Genomic DNA, 20296 nt, shown 5'->3' with positions numbered 1-20296 from the left:
ATTCTTATTATACATAATTTAACGTAATTCCGCATATTTTGTCTCAAGTATTTTGTAAGCCTTGAAAAAAAAATCCCGTTTTAGAAGTTTTAACACTCAGTATCGTAATATATTATATAGATTCTATTAAAACAACGGTTTTATTTATGCATCGGATTAATTTAATTACTCTTATTATACACAATTTAACGTAAATAGACCAATTGTCAATGTGTCGCCTTTAATTGTTTATCAATTATGAATGTAACGAATCTGTGTAAATCGCCCTAAAATATTTTTGATAATTGGAAAATCCAAGCATGTTCTACCATGTTGGTTCTGTAAAAAGTAAAAGGTAGTGTTTAATCACGCAAAACGTACTCAATATATATATATGTCGGTTGTATGATGTAAGGAATGTTCTTTAAAAGGTTTGATGAATTAAGTCAACCGCTAATATATCTTCTTCGTAAACTTGATACGTCATCTTACATTACAAACAGTTAGACTATCATTTTCGTAAAATTTGACAGAGGAGAAGAGCAGAATTTTCGGTGTGGAAGATTATATAAGCTGTGAAGGAGCAGAACTATTTCGAATTCTATTGAAAATTCGAAAATTTGTGAAAATAGTTGCGAGAGATGACGACTAAAATGTGAACAAATTATTTATTCTTATTTACAGTTACTGGATACAATTAAAATGGCATCAACATACATGAAACTTCGCATTGCACTGTTTGTGTTTTCTGCAATTGGACTAATTCTATTTATTGCGGCGTTTGCTCTTCCAAAATGGTCTTCTCACAAAGATGGAAACGATGGACTGTGGCAAACGTGTTATTTAAATGGTGGCACTGCCACTTGTGCTGTGTGGCCGGACAATCTAAAATCTGGTGAGTGACTGGGAAAGATTCATGTTATTAATTGGGTTTCTTCTTGCGCACGGTTAAATCAACATAACTTTAAATTTTGAAAATTGTAAATTTTTGTATTCTTGTCTTTCATTTTTGCTAATTTCCTTTTTCTATATGCAATTGTGTGCCTTTTTGTTTGATTTTACAGGGATTAAGATTATAACACAATGTTGACGGCTCTACTCATATTTATGACATTTTTTATAGATAGATATAGGAAGATGTGGTGTGAGTGCCAATGAGACAACTCTCCATACAAATAACAATTTAAAAAGTAAACCATTATAGGTTAAAGTACGGCCTTCAACACGGAGCCTTAGCTCACACCGAACAACAAGCTATAAAGGGCCCCAAAATTACTAGTGTAAAACCATTCAAACGGGAAAACCAACGGTCTAATTTATGTCTGTTTGTTTTGTTCACACATCATTGTCAAATAATGTAATTTGATGCGACTGTCATACAAGTGACAGGTTTGGCTAGCTTTAAAACCAGGTTTTAATCCGACATTTTCTGCATAAGAAAGTGTCTGTACCAGAAATATGGCAGTTGTTATTCATTCTGTTTCTATTTTGCCATTTGAATAGGAACTTTCCGTTTTTCTATATTTTCCTCCGAGTTGAGTATTTTTGTGATTTTTACTTTTTAAATACTAAAAAAAAAATCCGTTTCGAATTCATGTCCCTAAAATCGTTGACTCTAGATAACCCAGAATGGTCTACATAATTATCAGTTCATTATTTAAGTTCCATGGTTTCACTTTCTGATTTTGATGCATGTCTAAAAGTTTATGAACCACCAGTACAATAACACTTATCATTAAATAATCTTTGGTGGGGAAGCTCACATAATCTTATCCTCCATACCATCTTAGAAACACACCCCTCCCACCCCCCACCCAATGATACATGAAATAAAATTTGTCTGATTATTGAAGTGGAAAACTTCTCTCAGTGAAGATAATGATCTAATAAAAAACGATGAAATTTATTCTGTTGACAAAAATTAAAATGGTATATAAGTACCCCAATTCAGTTTCGATCATATATTAGCCAACTAGTCATTAGTTTTGATGAGAAGAAATCTTTTTCAAAACTTGTAATGGATCTGGTAAAAAAATGATAGCGCTATTCCGGCGACAATAATTAATATGGATAGTTTTAGATTTTCTGATTATAAAAATTATTCAACGGTTTAATCAAATGAATTCTCTATTCAAATTTGAAGAAGACCTGTTGAAAATGATGATTCATAGATATTAGTCCAGATAATCATGTCGTCTGCTGTGGGTATTTTTCGATTTTGGTTTTTTTTTATCCCACAGGCGTCCCAGAAAATAAAAATAAAATAGCCTTGCCAGACGTCATAATTATTTGGACTACATAGATATAAGAAGATGTGGTATTAAGTGTCAATGAGACAACTCTCCATCCAACTCGCAATTTGTAAAAGTGAACCATTATAGCAGTCAGTATAGAATTTGTTTCGTACAATAGACAAGTGTGTACTTATAACTTGATTTTGTATTTTTAATATTTCAGCTGACCACAAAGTAACTCAGATTCTGTCATGTCTGGGACTGTCAATAGACAAGTGTGTACTTCTAACTTGATTTTGTATTTTTATATTTCAGCTGACCACAAAGTAACTCAGATTCTGTCATGTCTGGTACTGTCAATAGACAAGTGTGTACTTCTAACTTGATTTTGTATTTTTATATTTCAGCTGACCACAAAGTAACTCAGATTCTGTCATGTCTGGGACTGTCAATAGACAAGTGTGTACTTCTAACTTGATTTTGTATTTTTATATTTCAGCTGACCACAAAGTAACTCAGATTCTGTCATGTCTGGGACTGTCAATAGACAAGTGTGTACTTATAACTTGATTTTGTATTTTTATATTTCAGCTGACCACAAGGTCACACAGATTCTGTCATGTCTGGGACTGTCTTTCTTCATTTTGTTTGTGGTGATGGCTGCGTTGACCATATTCTGGACAAATCATTGGAAGAAGGCGAGAGCAATCAAATATACAACAGTCGTTCTGGCTGTTTTAACAGGTAAGGAGCAATCAAATATACAACAGTCGTTCTGGCTGTTTTAACAGGTAAGGAACAATCAAATATACAACAGTCGTTCTGGCTGTTTTAACAGGTAAGGAACAATAGAATATACAACAGTCGTTCTGGCTGTTTTAACAGGTAAGGAGCAATCAAATATACAACAGTCGTTCTGGCTGTTTTAACAGGTAAGGAGCAATCAAATATACAACAGTCGTTCTGGCTGTTTTAACAGGTAAGGAACAATCAAATATACAACAGTCGTTCTGGCTGTTTTAACAGGTAAGGAACAATCAAATATACAACAGTCGTTCTGGCTGTTTTAACAGGTAAGGAACAATAGAATATACAACAGTCGTTCTGGCTGTTTTAACAGGTAAGGAGCAATCAAATATACAACAGTCGTTTTGGCTGTTTTAACAGGTAAGGAACAATAGAATATACAACAGTCGTTCTGGCTGTTTTAACAGGTAAGGAGCAATCAAATATACAACAGTCGTTTTGGCTGTTTTAACAGGTAAGGAACAATAGAATATACAACAGTCGTTCTGGCTGTTTTAACAGGTAAGGAACAATAGAATATACAACAGTCGTTTTGGCTGTTTTAACAGGTAAGGAACAATAGAATATACAACAGTCGTTCTGGCTGTTTTAACAGGTAAGGAACAATAGAATATACAACAGTCGTTTTGGCTGTTTTAACAGGTAAGGAACAATAGAATATACAACAGTCGTTCTGGCTGTTTTAGCAGGTAAGGTAACAATAGAATATACAACAGTCGTTCTGGCTGTTTTAACAGGTAAGGAACAATAGAATATACAACAGTCGTTCTGGCTGTTTTAACAGGTAAGGAACAATAGAATATACAACAGTCGTTCTGGCTGTTTTAGCAGGTAAGGTAACAATAGAATATACAACAGTCGTTCTGGCTGTTTTAACAGGTAAGGAACAATAGAATATATAAAAGAGGGACAAAATATACCAGAGGGACAGTCAAACTCATAGATTGAAAATAAACTGACAACGCCATGGCTAAAAATGAAAAAGACAAACAGACAAATAACAGTACACAAGACACAACATAGAAAACTTAAGACTAAGCAACACGAACCCCACCAAAAACTAGGGGTGATATACAACAGTCGACTAGGCGGTGTTAGCAGGTAACGGGAACAAACTTGTAAACGATTTTTTGTGCCTGTCCCAAGTCAGGAACCTCTAGCAATGTGTTTTATTAATTTGTTACATTTGTATGTCTTCAGTGTTTAGTCTGGCGTACATTTCTCTGAACTAGTCGTTTTATGTTTGTGCCTGTCCCAAGTCAGGAACCTCTAGCAATGTGTTTTATTAATTTGTTACATTTGTATGTCTTCAGTGTTTAGTCTGGCGTACATTTCTCTGAACTAGTCGTTTTATGCCATAATATTGTTAAATGCTATAAAAAAAATGCCTGGAGCTATGATAATGCGAATTTAATAAAAGTTTGTCAAACTTTATCATGACCCTATAGTGTGAATTATATTCAGTGAGAATTGTCCCGTCCTCTTTTGAAATGCTAGATTTTGTTGGGGAAAGAATAATGATCTATAAAAACTCATCAAGTATAGAAGGATACAGGCATGCTTTTCGTCTACAAAATATTTGTCAGTTCCCTTTAAATAATCATTGGGAGGTAAATCAAATATAATATATAACATTTGCATTAAAATATAATTAGGTACATGTATGTCAAGAATATAGATCATGATGGGGGTAGAAATCTCGCTTAATTGCAAAAATAAAAGTGAAACTTATGCGAGAACACCATTAAATTGTCAATTCATTATTAAGTAATGAATTTTCTTTTTTATTTTCCAATACGTTTATTTGTATTTTCAACTATCCTATTGATAACAGTTTTCTCCACACAACTGTTTGAATACAATAGTTTAATTTGAACGAGGACAATACAACAATACATTTGAATAAATAATGACTTAAATTGTCAATATAAATTAACGATTTCCATAACAAAAACTAGTTCTCTTGTCGGTATTTAATGTCACTAATAAAGCAGTAGGTAATCAAAGTGAATTATTAATTCGGAGGCATAAACTATTAAAATAGCAATCATTTATAAAGGCCCGAGAACACAGTTATTTCGTAATGCATTTCTTTTAGACAATAAATAAAAAAATAAAAAAACATAGCACCCGCGCTTGTCAATGATATTTTTACAGTGGAGTGTACTACTTTTGGGACAAATTATATCAAAATTATAGAAACATTATCAGCAGTAACTCAGAATATGGACAAGTTCATGTTACGGGGTCTTCAAGTTGATATCTTTTGACAGCTTCAGACGTTCTGATGTTTTACCTTTTTCAGCTGGACCAAAATACAGTGTTATTTCATAACCGTACTTGTTATTTGAAGCATAACACATGACGAAATAAATTTTAAAATGGAATACTAGTAAACAAAATTGCAAATAATATACTGTCCACAGTAAGAACTATATTAAACATAGTTTTAACCTGAAGCAAAATCAAACAGAAACTTAAAAAAAAAAACCTAGGGTTGTCATGTTCACTACATGTGGTTTTATATTTTTTTTTGGGGGGTGCCAAATTATTACCATAAAACGTAATTTACTGTCCGAGTTATCGTTTTTTCCCCCCTCTAAAATTACGATTGATAACAATTGATTTTTTCTTTCTATTACAGTTATTTTTGCGTTTGCATGTCTGATGATTTATAAGAAGGACAAGGAGTCCGGGAACAGCACCATAGCTATTGGATGGTATCTAGCCTTGGTTGGTGCCGTCATCGCAGTAATAACTATTCCATTTTATTTCGTCGATGCCTGCAGAACGGTAGAACCGAAGAAACAAGATAAGGAAAAACTGTTTCAACATATTGGTGTTCCGCCGATGCCAGCTCCAACCAAATTTCCAATCAAAGGGGAAACAGATTCGGTTAATCCAATAAATAGTGCATTTGATCCTAAAAATAGTAGGAGACCACCTTTACTGAACCAACTGAGAAAACAACACACAACATTCATTCATCCGCCACCAAAACCACCGACTAAAAAATTAACAAATAAAGAAATAGAAACGTTCCCTCTACCGCCGTCTAATACAAAAATAAATTTGTTTGATAAAACTGAAATTGAGGATCATCCTTCTCCGGTTCCTCCTCAAGTGATTCAAAAAAGTTCCACACCGGAGGGTGCCAAAAAGGACTACGATACGGCCAGTACTAAAAGTACCTCTATAGGAACAATGTCGCCTGACCAAAGCGAGGCTGACAATACTCCAGCTAATCACAGTGTATTTAAATTCCACAAAACAAAGACAGTTCATAAAAACGGCAAAACAATGTTGAAAATTCAAAGTCAAAATGATACTGAACGACTCCCACCTGTCATGATGGTCATGCCTGGTGAAGATGGAAATGGCGATGATATCGACGAGGTTTCACTAGAGGGCGGAATAAGTGGCGGGAAAACACACAACTCTCAGTGGGACCAAGAACAAGCAAGAAGGAAATTTGGCGCGTATTTTGCCGATATGAATGCTGGTGAAAATACACTCGTAGATGGGAAAACTTCAAAACTCCTGGGCAAATTTAAGAAAAAGATAAATTCCTTATCTGAAAAACAAACAAAACCCATGAAAGGAAGAGTAAATGATGTTGCCGATATATATGCGGACGAACACAATAAAGAAGCTGCGAAAGAAAAACCCAAAACAAAGAAAAAATCTAAAAAGAAACAAAAGCTGAAGCGACCGATTTCATCATCCTCTTCTGCATCAGCTATAAATCCTGACATTGAAACGTGTGTTAATACCTACACTAGAGAAAGCAGTAATGTAACCCAGGACGGACTGACAATACATAACGAACTTGACGAAGAGGACGTATAAACTTTGGTGTAATTCGTGAAGGACTGGCACTGCAAACTGAACTAGATGGAGAGGAGTTAATTCTTAATGAGAAAACAAGTTTCTACTTAAAAACGTGATAAAAAAAAACAAATCTCGGGTTCGTAAGTTTTCAGGTGACTCGAGTCCTCATTATTGCAGAGACCTGATTCCTAAATGCTTGTGAAATTATATTTTAATAGTGCTCTTTGGTAAAATGTGGTATTAATACTAAGTAAAATACTGTTAATGTAAGAAACCGTCCACAAATTTACACTTATGCTATATTGTTATGTACGGTAGGGTTCTTTTGTTGATCAATAAAATATTGTTATTCGTTTTTGTCCCTTTGGGCATCCTTCGCCTTTCTTTTCCAAAAATGTTCATTGTTATTGCCTTATCAATAATGACTTATAAGACAGATTCTATATTTCTGTACATTCAAGCTAGTCCAACTCTGACCTCTGTGACTTATTTTCCTTTATTTTTTAGTCAAAGCCGACCGTGCGAGGGCTGTATAGCCAGTCAAGGTCGTTCATCACCATCATCAACCCTTTTTTTTTTGGATTTAAAAAAAAAGTCACTGAGGAAAGTCTAAACTTAAGTCGAGCATGCTGATTGCTAATCTAGAAGTGAATGACCTTTCTAGTTCCATACCTTATTATCACTGTGGACAAAAAGAGTAAAACGTCAACAAACTAATACACAAAAGTATCTCACAGAGTTCAATCATATCTCATCAAGGATTCAGTCAGCCTTGTCATCAAGGTTTTTTTTGTAAACAAGACTTAGTGTATTTTACGCATGGCCAGGAATTTACAAATAACATATCATAATTTCAAAACACCAGTCAACTTTAAAAATAAGATAATTTTTGTTTTTCAAGCAATAAGAGAGAATTAATTAGATGATTTATTCTAACTACTCATTCAAAACAACTGTATATGGATGAAATATTACAAATAAGGTAAAGCTATATTGTGGTTCCATGGTTCATTGACTATGGGAAGATCAATAGGGCTAATAGGATTGATTTAAGTACCATGTTACAAAGTCAATATGTTTTTTCTAAATTTCCATTTGCGTTGGTAGATTACAATGATGACAGTACAAAAATAAGGTACAATAGAAATAAATGATTTTATGATAAGGTTATGTGCTGTCATGTAAACAAAAATCCCATAACAACCCATAAAGGACCAACCTCACACATTTTTGTTTTTTAACATACCAGAAAGTTTGCTTTTATTACGAGTCGTTTATTTTTTACTCTGATTTAATCTAGGATTTACATCGTTTTAATAAAAACCTACATAGTCATTAACAAACCACAATGATATAGTCACAAACAAACCACAATGAAATAGTCACAAACAAACCACAATGAAATAGTCACAAACAAACCGCACTGACATAGTCACAAACAAACCACACTGAAATTAAAAGTCACAATTATACTACACTGAAATAAATATGCAGACAACACTGATACCATGCAAACAACAATGACTCAATTACAGATGAAACACTGAAATAATTACATCTGTCATTAGAACATACAAGACTGGAATAATTTCAAGGCAGACAAAAATAATATATTAAATACAGAAACAGAGTTCACTCAGAGGATATACACATAATCTTAAGTCTTTCCATTAGTGATTGCGATCACTTGGACTTTTCTGAGAATTTCGTGAGCTGAAAAGGGGGGGGGGGTTGATTTTAAAAAAGGAAAATAACAGCGGTAATTTTTAAATTTAGCCTGAAATATGAATGAAAATGATGACTTCTACATTTCAATCCTTGTGTTGTCTGGGTTTTTCTTCTTCTATGAATTGAGATTGCCTCTTGGTTTCTTCTCTGTTAAAAGTGTTTACACGCAAGCTAACAATTTTGGCCAAAATCTCGTATCCGAAGTTGTGATGGTTAACAGGAATTGTATAAAGATAACAAAATATTGAAAAATAAGATCAGAAAAATTCGGACTACATGTAGTTAGAAAAAAGACTAAGAAACAACTAACACCAACGGAAAAGAACAAAACTGTAACTAAATGAATCACATAATTAATGGATCATAAACCAGCTAGAAATATATACACTCCTCATTTATTATCATATACATGTAGTCAATGTCTAGTCTTGTTATATCTCAGTCTATGGAAGAAGCGAATCGATAAAAACTTTTCTTATATCACATAGCGATATTATACAAATATAGCCTAATATCAATTGTAAATATGCAGACATTCCATGCGGAAAATGTTGTTTTCGGCAACATAAATAAATATACAAATGCTATTAGTTCTAATATCAATGCGATACTTTTAAAATATCATAGCGGTGTTTTTGTTATATCAATAGTAGTACTTATTAGTATTAATATTTGACTGCTGTACCCATATTTTGACAATTTTACCTATAATGTCTGTTTTGTTCACGCATCGTTGTAAATATGACAGAATTTGATGAGACTGTCATACACGTGAGAGGTTTACCAACGGGAAAAGTCTTTAGTATCCAAAAAGAACTGTTTTACTTCTCAAAAATTGTTTTCAATGTTAATAAAAAATACATTTTCTGTTTGACAAGATTTTTGATTTTCGTTGTATCTGAAGTTGTTCAATTTATAGTCTGAGGCTTCTCAGTTGGTATCTTCAAAGTTCGGGACATCAGCATTTGTACATTTTAATTTGTTTGGAATATTTTTTTACCATTTCATATTGGTTGTAATTTGGAGCTGTATTGGATTGGATTGTTTGAATGAATGTTTTTTTTTCTTTTAAGTAATGATATTTTTTGTCTATTTCGATATTACCCATGTGGATATGCTATAGCAGTGTGACCTCAAGGGCGGATCCAGCCGTTTTCAAAGAAAGAGGGGTTCCAAACCCAGGATAATGGGGGGAGGGGTTCCAACCATATGTCCCCATTCAAATGAATTGATCGGCCAAAAAAACAATAGACTGAACAGGTTGTTAACACTTTCAACTATCAATAGGGTCAAGCAACATTTTCGAAATGATAAGTTCATGTAAGCGTTAATTTTGTTACAGATACGAAGTTTTAGTGATATTGATCCTCAATCATTAAGCCGGTCATGAACTAGAATGAAATTCAAAACAGTGTGGCTGTGGCCATTGATTGACACATTAAATTCATCCATTGGCTGGGACAATTTAGGTGAACGTTTGTATGTAACGACCACTGCTCACTATGTACTTTTTAAAGACACTTAAATTATGGGGTCACCAAAGGTTCTCAACACCTTAATAAAGTAATTCGAAACAATTAATCAGAAATAGCTCGATGTTTTGATTTATATCAATTATATAAATCAAAACATAAAGGTTATTCCTGATTATTTTTTCGAATTATTTTATAATTAAAGGCGTTAAGAAACCTTTGGTGGCCCCACATTTTAAATGTCTATCGTAGGTACGTCGTGAACAGTGGTCGTTACAGACAAACGTTCACGTAAATTGTCCCAGTCAATGGATGGATTTAATGTGTTAATCAATGGCCACAGCCACACTGTTTTGAATTTCATTCTAAGTGTGTGAATTATGTTTGCGGTTTTCTTGACATGCATAGTGACGTGTCATCGTTTTCATTTTATATTAGAAAACTATAGCAGTTATATTAGAAAAGTATCGCACTCATAAATTTTTGATATTAAAAACACATCGCTATGATATGACAAACATCGCATTGATATAATACAATATAGCACTTATCTTTGACTCATAGGTGATATTGGCTTAGCAAACAATTGAATTCATCTCAATTGCATTCCACTGAATTTGCTACATGATATTTATTGAATGTGTACATCTACAAATGATAAATCGTGCATTTATGTTTTATTTATTCAACAATTCAATTTTCTCGTTTAAATACACCTTGCTTGTTATTACATAAAATAATTTATGGAAATTATACAGCAGACGTATGTCGTGTTAAATGTCACCCTGTTTTAAGAAAAGAGACATTACTGTATACCGTGAAATCTGCCTTTTTTCGTACAAATGCTAACATTCGTCTGAAATTTCCCACAATGCAACTCGAGTCGTTGATATGAGACAATATCGTTAGTTGATATAAGAAAAGTTTATATCGATTCGCTTCTTCCATAGACTGTATCTAGGGTTGTTGTTAGCAATCTGCAATGCTTCAATGGCTGACTGACTTCCAATCGAAATGACACAGTTCAATGGAAATTATAATATAAATTGTATCACATTTCATTTTACTTTTTTTCAGATTAAACATGGGAATACCTGTTTATGTAATTGATGGGTGAAAGTTCGTTCGTATGCAAAAATCATCATTGATTGAATAGAATACATTGAATCTTATATCATAAAGTCAACAGTTTTTTCTATCTGTATACAAATGCATTTCTATGCATTTAAAATGCCAAATCATTTAAATGTTTTAATAATATTTTAATAAATGTTTTAATGTATAAAAAAGATTGAAGATATGCATATAAAATTAATTTAAACCACCCGGTAGATTATTTACGATAGGGATTGCGTACGCTATTAAGCACGGAAAAGTGTCATACTTCAGTGCAATTCTTGTGATAAAGATTTTGTTAGTAAATTTATTAAACGAGAGGCGAAAGATATGAAAGGGACATTCAAACTCATAATTCAAAAATAAATGAACAACGCCATATCTAAAACATGGAATTGTGTTGACCTTATGCTCAGATCGGAGCGAAGAGGATAAGACTAAGATATCTAAAACAGAAAAATACCAACAGACAAACAATAGTGCACAAAACACAACATAGAAAACTAAAGACTTCAAGTAACACGAACGCAACCAAATCCTGGGAATGATCTTATGTTCTACGAAATGATAAGCAGCTCCAGCTTCACTCGTGGCACTCATCGTGTTGCTCACTTTAGTACAAACCCGGTTATATAAGTCAAAGTCGGTAGGTCACATTCGGGAACGGGGGCAGGATTGTAGTTACAACATTAGGCACATATCCGCCATTCTATGTGAACGGAAACTCCATCAGGGTCACCCAACTCGTGATTGCATCGGTAAAATTAACGAAGGTAGGATAAAATCAAGAAAAGATTGCGAAGTCAAATCCAAATTTTTTCTTTGATAATATCTTCTCTGTTACTTTTTTCAATGCATCTTCTCTTCGTATACAAAAAAATGTTACCGTACTAATTTTCTCAAAATGTCACCAAAAAAGACTGAAAATTGTAGTTTAATATAATTATTGGTTTGTCGGAATTCCAACACCTTTCTTTTGAATGTAAACTATAATGAAATTAACGTAATTTCATTTGCAAGGTTTTATGGAATTGTAAAAAAACAAAGCTCTTTATATTTTGAGTTATGCCGCTTTGTTCAACGCCTATACACTAGACCTTTTCATAATATTTCACCCTTATCTTGTTTAAACGTATTTCACGTGTTCTCTTTAGGAATCTGTAACAATGGGTAACCATAACATGATAGCTGCACGTACACATGGCAGGCCATCTATACCGACAACTAGAACAACTATAAAAAAGCTAACTGGGAAAAAGCAAAACAGCAAATGTCAGAAGTCAGCAATTCTCTCCTCCCAGAAGATATTAAATCATCACCTGTGAGAGAGAATTATACAGTTTTTAAATATCTGTTTTTTAAATTATGGACTAATGAATCCCAAAGAAAACATTAAAGAAGTTAAATACTAGATGTGCCATTGATGTCAAATAAATTGAAATAAATAATGATCAGAAAAAACCCGACTGTATATACAAGCACTTAAAAAAAAAGCCAGCAAAGAAGTTGTAAATTTTTGACATTCAGAAAAACTCTTTGTAACTATCTTCATTCATCTTACCACGAATAGCCCGTTAGTTCCTGAAAAAAAACCAACATCGAAATCTTTTTGGAAATATATAAAATACCGATCACAATCCTCAAAGAAACAGCAAAGGCTATGTCACCAATACTATCCAAATATATTCCATCAGTTTTTAGATATTGGAGATATATCCAAAGATTTTGATATTACCATCGTTGTTCCAATTTTCAAGAAAAGCGACAGATCTAAGCATACAAACACCCAACCAGTATCTCTTACAGCAGTCCTATCTAATATACTAGAACACATTACAATCCCCTTCCCTTTCATGAATGTGACCTACCGAATTAGATTATTTACCGGATATGTAATCACATAAGCAACACGACGGGTGCCACATGTGGAGCAGGATCTGCTTACCCTTCCGGAACACCTGAGATCACCCCTAGTTTTTGGTGGGGTTCGTGTTGTTCATTCTTTAGTTTTCTATGTTGTGTCATGTGTACTATTGTTTTTCTGTTTGTCTTTTTCATTTTTAGCCATGGCGTTGTCAGTTTGTTTTAGATTTATGAGTTTGACTGTCCCTTTGGTATCTTTCGTCCCTCTTTTATATAGTATTCTAGGTATTAATGGACACCTAGATGGACAGACTATGCTATTGTACAAATGATAACTTAGTACATTTCAATCTTTGTGCTGTCTGTTTTGTTATGCTTTTAGATTGTCTCTTGGTTTCTCCTATGTTAAAAGTGTTTAGACACACGTTGACATTAAAATCACTTATTTGAAGTAGTGATGGTTATCTCAAAAGGTTTAATAAGAACTTGTATAAAGAAAACAAAATATTTAAAATAAGATCAGAAAAATTTAGGACTACGTATTTAAAAAAAAAATCGATGAGAAACAACCAGCACGAAAAAGCACAAAAATTACTAAAAACTGGATGTAACGCATAATTAAAAACTCATAAACCAACAATAAAAATATATAAAAATACCCTCCCCCATTTATTATCATATATGTCTAGTTCTTTATATCTAGGATTGTCGTACTCTATACTTTCCACCATTCTATTAAATAACATCTTATAAATCTTCTATGGCTGATTGACTTTAAATTTCATTGACACAGTTCAATGAAAATTATAATATAAATTGTATCACATTTTTTTTTTTTAACTTTTTATATTTTTTTAATTCGTCAAACATGGAAATACCTGTGTGTGTAATTGATCCTAACAAGGTAAATAAACTCATCATAGATACCAGAATTAAAATTTTATATTTACGCTAGACGCGCGTTTCGTCTATAAAAGACTCATCAGTGACGCTCGAATAAAAAATGTTTAATTAAAAGGCTAAATAGAGTACGAAGTTGAAGAGCATTGAGGACCAAAAATTCCTAAAAGTTTTGCCAAATACAGCTAAGGTAATCTATTTCTGAGGTAGAAAACCCTACAAGTTTGTATGCAAGCATCATGAAAGGATACATTGGATTTTGTATCACAAAGTAATGTGTATAAACAAGGATTTGTATAGTAAGAACGAATCCTTGGTATAAAACTGCATTTCAGTCATGCGTTTGTTTCTCGTTTGAATTGTTTAATATTTGTAATTTCGGGGCCTTTTAAAGATGACTATGCGGTATGGGCTTTGCTCATTGCTGAAGGCCGAACGGCGTTGTTAATTTCTGTTGCGTTTTGTCTCTAGTGGAGAGTTTTCTCATTGGCAATCATACCACATGTTCTCTTTTATAATCGAAATTGATATATCATTGTATAAATGTTTTTAAGTATAAAAAATATTTAAAGTACACAGCTAAATTTAATCAAATCCACCGGTAGAGAATTGACGATCGGGAATTACGTGCGCTGTCTGATTTAATACTAAGCACGAACAGGTGTCATAATTCAAGGCAAGTGTCATATAGATTTTGTTTGTAAAATTATTAAAAGAGAGGAGAAAGATATCAGTGGGAATTTCAAACTCATAAATCGAAAATAAACTGACAACAGCATGACATTCAAACTCATAAATCGAAAATAAACTGACAACAGCATGACATTCAAACTCATAAATCGAAAATAAACTGACAACAGCATGACATTCAAACTCATAAATCGAAAATAAACTGACAACAGCATGACATTCAAACTCATAAATCGAAAATAAACTGACAACAGCATGACATTCAAACTCATAAATCGAAAATAAACTGACAACAGCATGGCTCAAAAGGAAAAAGACAAACAGACAAACAATAGTACACAAAACACAATATGGAAAACTTAAGACTGAGCAACACCAAAACTTTGGGTGATATCATGTGTTCCAGAAGGGTGAGCAGATCCTTCTGCACTTATGTCACCCGAGTTCATGTTAGTACAAACCCGGTTATAAGTCAAATTTGTTAGGTCACATTCGCCTGGAAAGGGGGTGGGAATGTAGTAACGACATTAGGAACATATCCGCTATTATATGTGAACGAACATTTCATCACGGTCAGCCAATTCGTGATTGCGTCCATAAAGTTTACGAAGCATATCTTTTCTGTTACTCTTTTCAAAGCAGTTTCTTCTCTTCGTTCATAAAATGTTATCGCACTATTTTTCTTAAAATGTCACTAACAAAGACTGAAAATAGTAGTATAATAGAAATGATTGGATTGTCGGAATTTCAATACATTAATGATTTCTTATTTGAATTTAAATGAAAGTAAAAATTAATTTTACAGGGCCTTATGTAAAAACATTTTAGATTTTGAGTTATGCCGCTTTGTTCGACGTCTATATACTAGATCTTTTCATAACATACATCCCTAGTCAAAAGTATTTCACTCGCCTCCTAAAAGAATGAGTGACCAAGACATGTTAGTTTTACGGAATCATGTCAGGCCATGTAGGCCAATTAAGACCACAAGAACTATCTACAACCGCAGGAGAGCTAACTGGGAAAAAGCAGAAGAGCAATAGCTTAGAACAACATTTCTTTCCTGGCAGAAGATAGAAGACCATCATTTGAGGAACAGAATTTGACATTTTTTAAAACTATCAAGGTATGAATCTGAATGCATCATGGATGTACGACTGTACAAAATAAGCACTTAAGACAGGAAAACCTGGCAAAGAAGTTGTTATTTCAGAAATTCCGAAAGACTCTTTGTTACAAACTTTATACATCTTACCATAAGTACCTGAGTAGCCTGTTAGATCATAAAAAAGATACAACATCAAAAACCTTTTGGAAATACGGCAAATCCGGGAAACATATTACAATGAGCATTGAAACACTGAAAACGAAACAAGAGGCTCTCAAGAGCCTGAATCGCTCACCTGGTAAACAATGCCTTATAGAACATATTGAACCATGCCAGGCAAACATGTACAGCTAACAATTCTTCAATATTACAAATATATATGACTTACTGTTTATAAATAAAGAAAATGAGACCAAAACACAAACACTTAAAACTTAGCAATGGACTGTGAAAATGAGGTCAAGTTCAAATAAAACCTGCGTAACCCACATATAGATCATAAAATATTTTCATACACCAAATATAGTTGACCTAATGCATAAAGTATTAAAAAAATGGACCAAAACTAAAAAAGTTAACTTTGACCACTGAAAATGAGGTCAAGGTTAGATGACACCTGTCAGCTAGACATGTACACCTTACAATCATTCTTTACACCAATTTTAGTAGACCTATTGCATATAGTATAAGAAAAACAGACCAAAACACAAAAACTTAACACCCTGTGTTCTATTTTTAGCCATGACGGCCATGTTTTTAGACAAAATAGAAAATAAAACACAAACTTTATTTTATACACCCTACTGATCATTCAGTTGAAGTTTGGTTGAATTTGGTTGAGTAGTTTTAGAGGAGAAGATTTTTTAAAGTTAGCAAATATGATGAACAAATTGTGAAAAAATTGTCATTAAAGGACAATAACCCCTTAAGGGGTCAATTGACAATTTTGGTCATATTTAACTTATTTGTAGATCTTACTTTGCTGATCATTTTTGCTGTTTACAGTTTATCTTTATCTATAATGATATTCAAGATAATGACCAAAAACTGCAAAATTTCCTTAAAATTACCAATTAAGTGGCAGCAACCCAACAATGGTTTGTTTGATTCGTCTGAAAATTTCAGGGCTGATAGATCTTGACCTAATGAACATTTTTACCCCATGTCAGATTTGCTCTAAATGCTTTCGTTTTTGAGATATAAGCCAAAAACTGCATTTGACCCCTATGTTCTATTTAAAGTAAGGGCGGCCATGTTTTTTGACGGATCAAAAATCGAAGCACACACTTTGTGCAGGATAATCTAAGGAACTATCATGCTAAGTTTCATCCAAATCCATTCAGTAGTTTCAGAGGAGAAGATTTTTTAAAGTTAGCAAATATGATGAACAAATTGTGAAAAATTGTCATTAAAGGACATTTACCCCTTAAGGGGTCAATTGACAATTTTGGTCATATTAACCTATTTGTAGATCTTACTTTGCTGATCATTTTTGCTGTTTACAGTTTATCTTCATCTATAATAATATTCAAGATAATGACCAAAAACTGCAAAATTTCCTTAAAATTACCAATTAAGTGGCAGCAACCCAACAATGGTTTGTTTGATTCATCTGAAAATTTCTGGGCTGATAGATCTTGACCTAATGAACATTTTTACCCCATGTCAGATTTGCTCTAAATGCTTCCGTTTTTGAGAAATAAGCCAAAAACTGCATTTGACCCCTATGTTCTATTTTAAGTAACGGCGGCCATGCTTTTTGACGGATCAAAAATCGAAGCACACACTTTGTGCAGGATAATCTAAGGAACAATCATTTTAAGTTTCATTCAAATCCATTCAGTAGTTTCAGAGGAGAAGATGTTTGAAAAATTGTTAACGACGACGACGACGACGGACGCCAAGTGATGAGAAAAGCTCACATGGCCTTTTAGGCCAGGTGAGCTAAAAAGCCGAAACACCAAACAAGAAGGTAGATATCATAAAAAAACAATTTGTATCTGTGTTTACACACAAAATTAATAATCAAATTCCAGATAAGGGTCCATATTCTTACAAACCCATGAACAACATTCAAATTACAGACAAATGAGTGAAAAGTTCATAGGACGCCTAAACAAAAAGAAAGCCTGTGGTCTAGATACAATATGGTCACAATCCTCAAAGAAACAGTAAATGCAAAAACACCAATATACTATCCTAATATATTCCATCAGTTTTTAGATATTGGAGATGTACCCCAAGACGGGAAAATGCAAACATTGTTCCAATTTTCAAGAAAAGCGACAGATCTAAGCCTACAAACAACCAACCGGTATCTCTTACAGCAGTCATATCAAATATGCTAGAACACATTGTATAGTATTCTAGATAGTAATAGACACCTAGATGGACAGAATATTCTACTTGGCAAACAACATGGTTTCAGTGGAAAGAGATCCTATGAAAGACGGCTACTGGTAACAACAGACGACATAACAGGTCACCTAAAACAAAAACAAGTTGAAATGGTAATATTAGACTTCTCAAAAGCGTTTGACAGAGCTTTCAACGCCAGATTGTCAAAACAATCCATCATAACGGAATCCAGGTCAGCACACGAAGATGGATAGAAAGTTTCCTGAAAGACCACAACAGGTTTTAGTAGATAAAGCTGTATCATTTTCTGCACCAGTAGCATCATGTGTTCCACAGGGGACAGAGATAGGAACCACACTTTTATTGATATACACCAACTACCTCACTGATGGAAAAGTATATAAATAACACAAAGCTGAGAGGGTGGTATAGTGCATATTGTTACCCCGAGAAAACACTGTCAACCGAGGCGATACCAATCTGCTCTATCACCCTCTCAGCTGTGTGTTCTTCGATTTATAATACTGAATAACATTTCGTTATTGTCCTTTACAGTTGAAAAAGAAAAAGAGAGGCGAAATGTACCAAAGAAAAACTATTAAGGCGATAATTAGCCGACAACGGCATGGCTAAAAAAGTAAATGACAAACAAACAATAGTACAAAAAACACAACATAGAAAACTAGTGACGGAGCAACACAAACGCCACAAAAAAAACTGCGGTGGTCTCAGGTGTTCTGCAATGGTAAGCAGAAACTGCTCCACATGTGAGATCCGTCGTGATGCTTATGTTAGTACAAACCTGGGGATTAGTCTAATTTGGCAGGTGGCATTTAGGGAAAAGGGACGGGATTGGTGTTATGATTTTAGGAATATATCCGCTATCCTCTGTGAAACGGATACTCCGTAAAGGTCAATCAACTCGTGGTGGCGTCAGTAAAATTTACGAAAGGATAATTTCAACTTCATCATTTGGAAATTTTTGTTTTATATCTTCCTTGTGAGCAGCAAGGAAATCATGAAAGGAAATACAGGCAATGGGATATCGTATCATCTCGGAGATATATACTTTGTATGCAGGAGCGGCTGGAATGTTGCTTCATAGAAATGAAAAGTTCCCAATTGGGAAGCTGAAATAATCACTTTTGTCGTAAAATTTTGACTTTAACCACCCTCATTGTGAATTTCTAGATGCAAGTCAAGGTATGAGGCAGACTTATTTGTATCTGATGCATCCTCAAGTTCAATGTTCAAAATAGTCACCAAATTTTGAATTATATAGTGAGAGAACATCATCTTTATAGCAGAAAGTAAAGTTAAAGGATACTGTTCATGAATTGTTTGCATGACGTCAGCCTCACATGAATAAAAAACAAGTCGACAAGAAAGGGGGGGGGGGGGGGCGCATTTGGTTTTCATGGGGATGCCGGTTGTTTGTTAAAAAACACGTCCTACCAGCAAATATATCGTCAATCAAGAAATCAAGCATCTTCATAATGTCCGTTTCAGAGGATTTTTGGTTAGAATCAGAGTGACATTTTTTACCAAGTTGGATTTATCCCTCCTTAAGACAAGATAATTGCATCTACGTTGGCCATTCTTTACGATAAAACAAAGCACCTCTTTCAATTGGTCTTTTGGTTTGGAATGGGGATTGTTTTTTTTTTGTAATAACATGTATTTCATTGGTTGTTTTTTTACTCAACTTTTCAGCATTTTCCAGAAGACAATACATTACCGATCTATTATATATACTTTTGGTGGGTGTAACTGGATAAAGGGTGGGAAGTTATGACCTCCACTGGGAAAAAAAAGATTGGATAGGGGTTAAAATTTTGCCTTGCAATAGGCCACTTGGAAACCGCACATTGGATATAAAATCCCCATTCTGACATGAAGTGGCTGCGATCCTCCACAGTCATACCCGTACTCTAGCAAGAGTTGCACTGCCGGACGTTAGAAGTTTGCTACATCTAAATACCCCATTCAACCCTTAGTTTCTTACACATATTCATAACAAGACAAACTGACAATAACCCCAATAGATATAAGATCTAAAGAGTGGATGAATGATAATTAAGGGTGGAACATTTGGACTGTCACTGTCATTTGGGAAAACACAGTTGAAAACTAACAGAGCTTGTTTGTCGTGTGTTTGTTTCATTGCAATATGTAGATAGATCGTATTTTATACTGATATAATGAGAAAT

General features: G+C 33.8%; 1 protein-coding gene across 3 annotated transcripts; it reads left to right on the top strand.

Moving 5' to 3' along the window:
* Nucleotides 1–379: 379 nt before the first annotated feature.
* LOC139520923 (uncharacterized) lies at nt 380–7205 on the top strand. Of its 3 annotated transcripts, none has more exons than XM_071314028.1 (4): nt 380–874; nt 2621–2631; nt 2816–2957; nt 5665–7205. In XM_071314028.1, the coding sequence occupies exons 1-4, from the start codon at nt 682–684 to the stop codon at nt 6867–6869; spliced, it is 1551 nt and encodes a 516-aa protein (XP_071170129.1). In that variant the 5' UTR covers nt 380–681; the 3' UTR covers nt 6870–7205. The 3 variants fall into 3 exon arrangements, with proteins under 3 accessions (XP_071170129.1, XP_071170111.1, XP_071170118.1); XM_071314010.1 differs by lacking the exon at nt 2621–2631 and adding an exon at nt 2713–2723 and having other exon boundaries at nt 381–874; XM_071314017.1 differs by lacking the exon at nt 2621–2631 and having other exon boundaries at nt 381–874; nt 2805–2957.
* The last annotated feature ends 13091 nt before the right edge of the window (nt 7206–20296 follow it).

This window comes from Mytilus edulis, chromosome 1 (genome assembly GCF_963676685.1).
Source record: "Mytilus edulis chromosome 1, xbMytEdul2.2, whole genome shotgun sequence".
Lineage (NCBI taxonomy): Eukaryota > Metazoa > Mollusca > Bivalvia > Mytilida > Mytilidae > Mytilus > Mytilus edulis.
The sequence above is the reverse complement of the archived record's forward strand: the minus strand, read 5'-3'. Positions and strand labels throughout refer to the sequence as shown.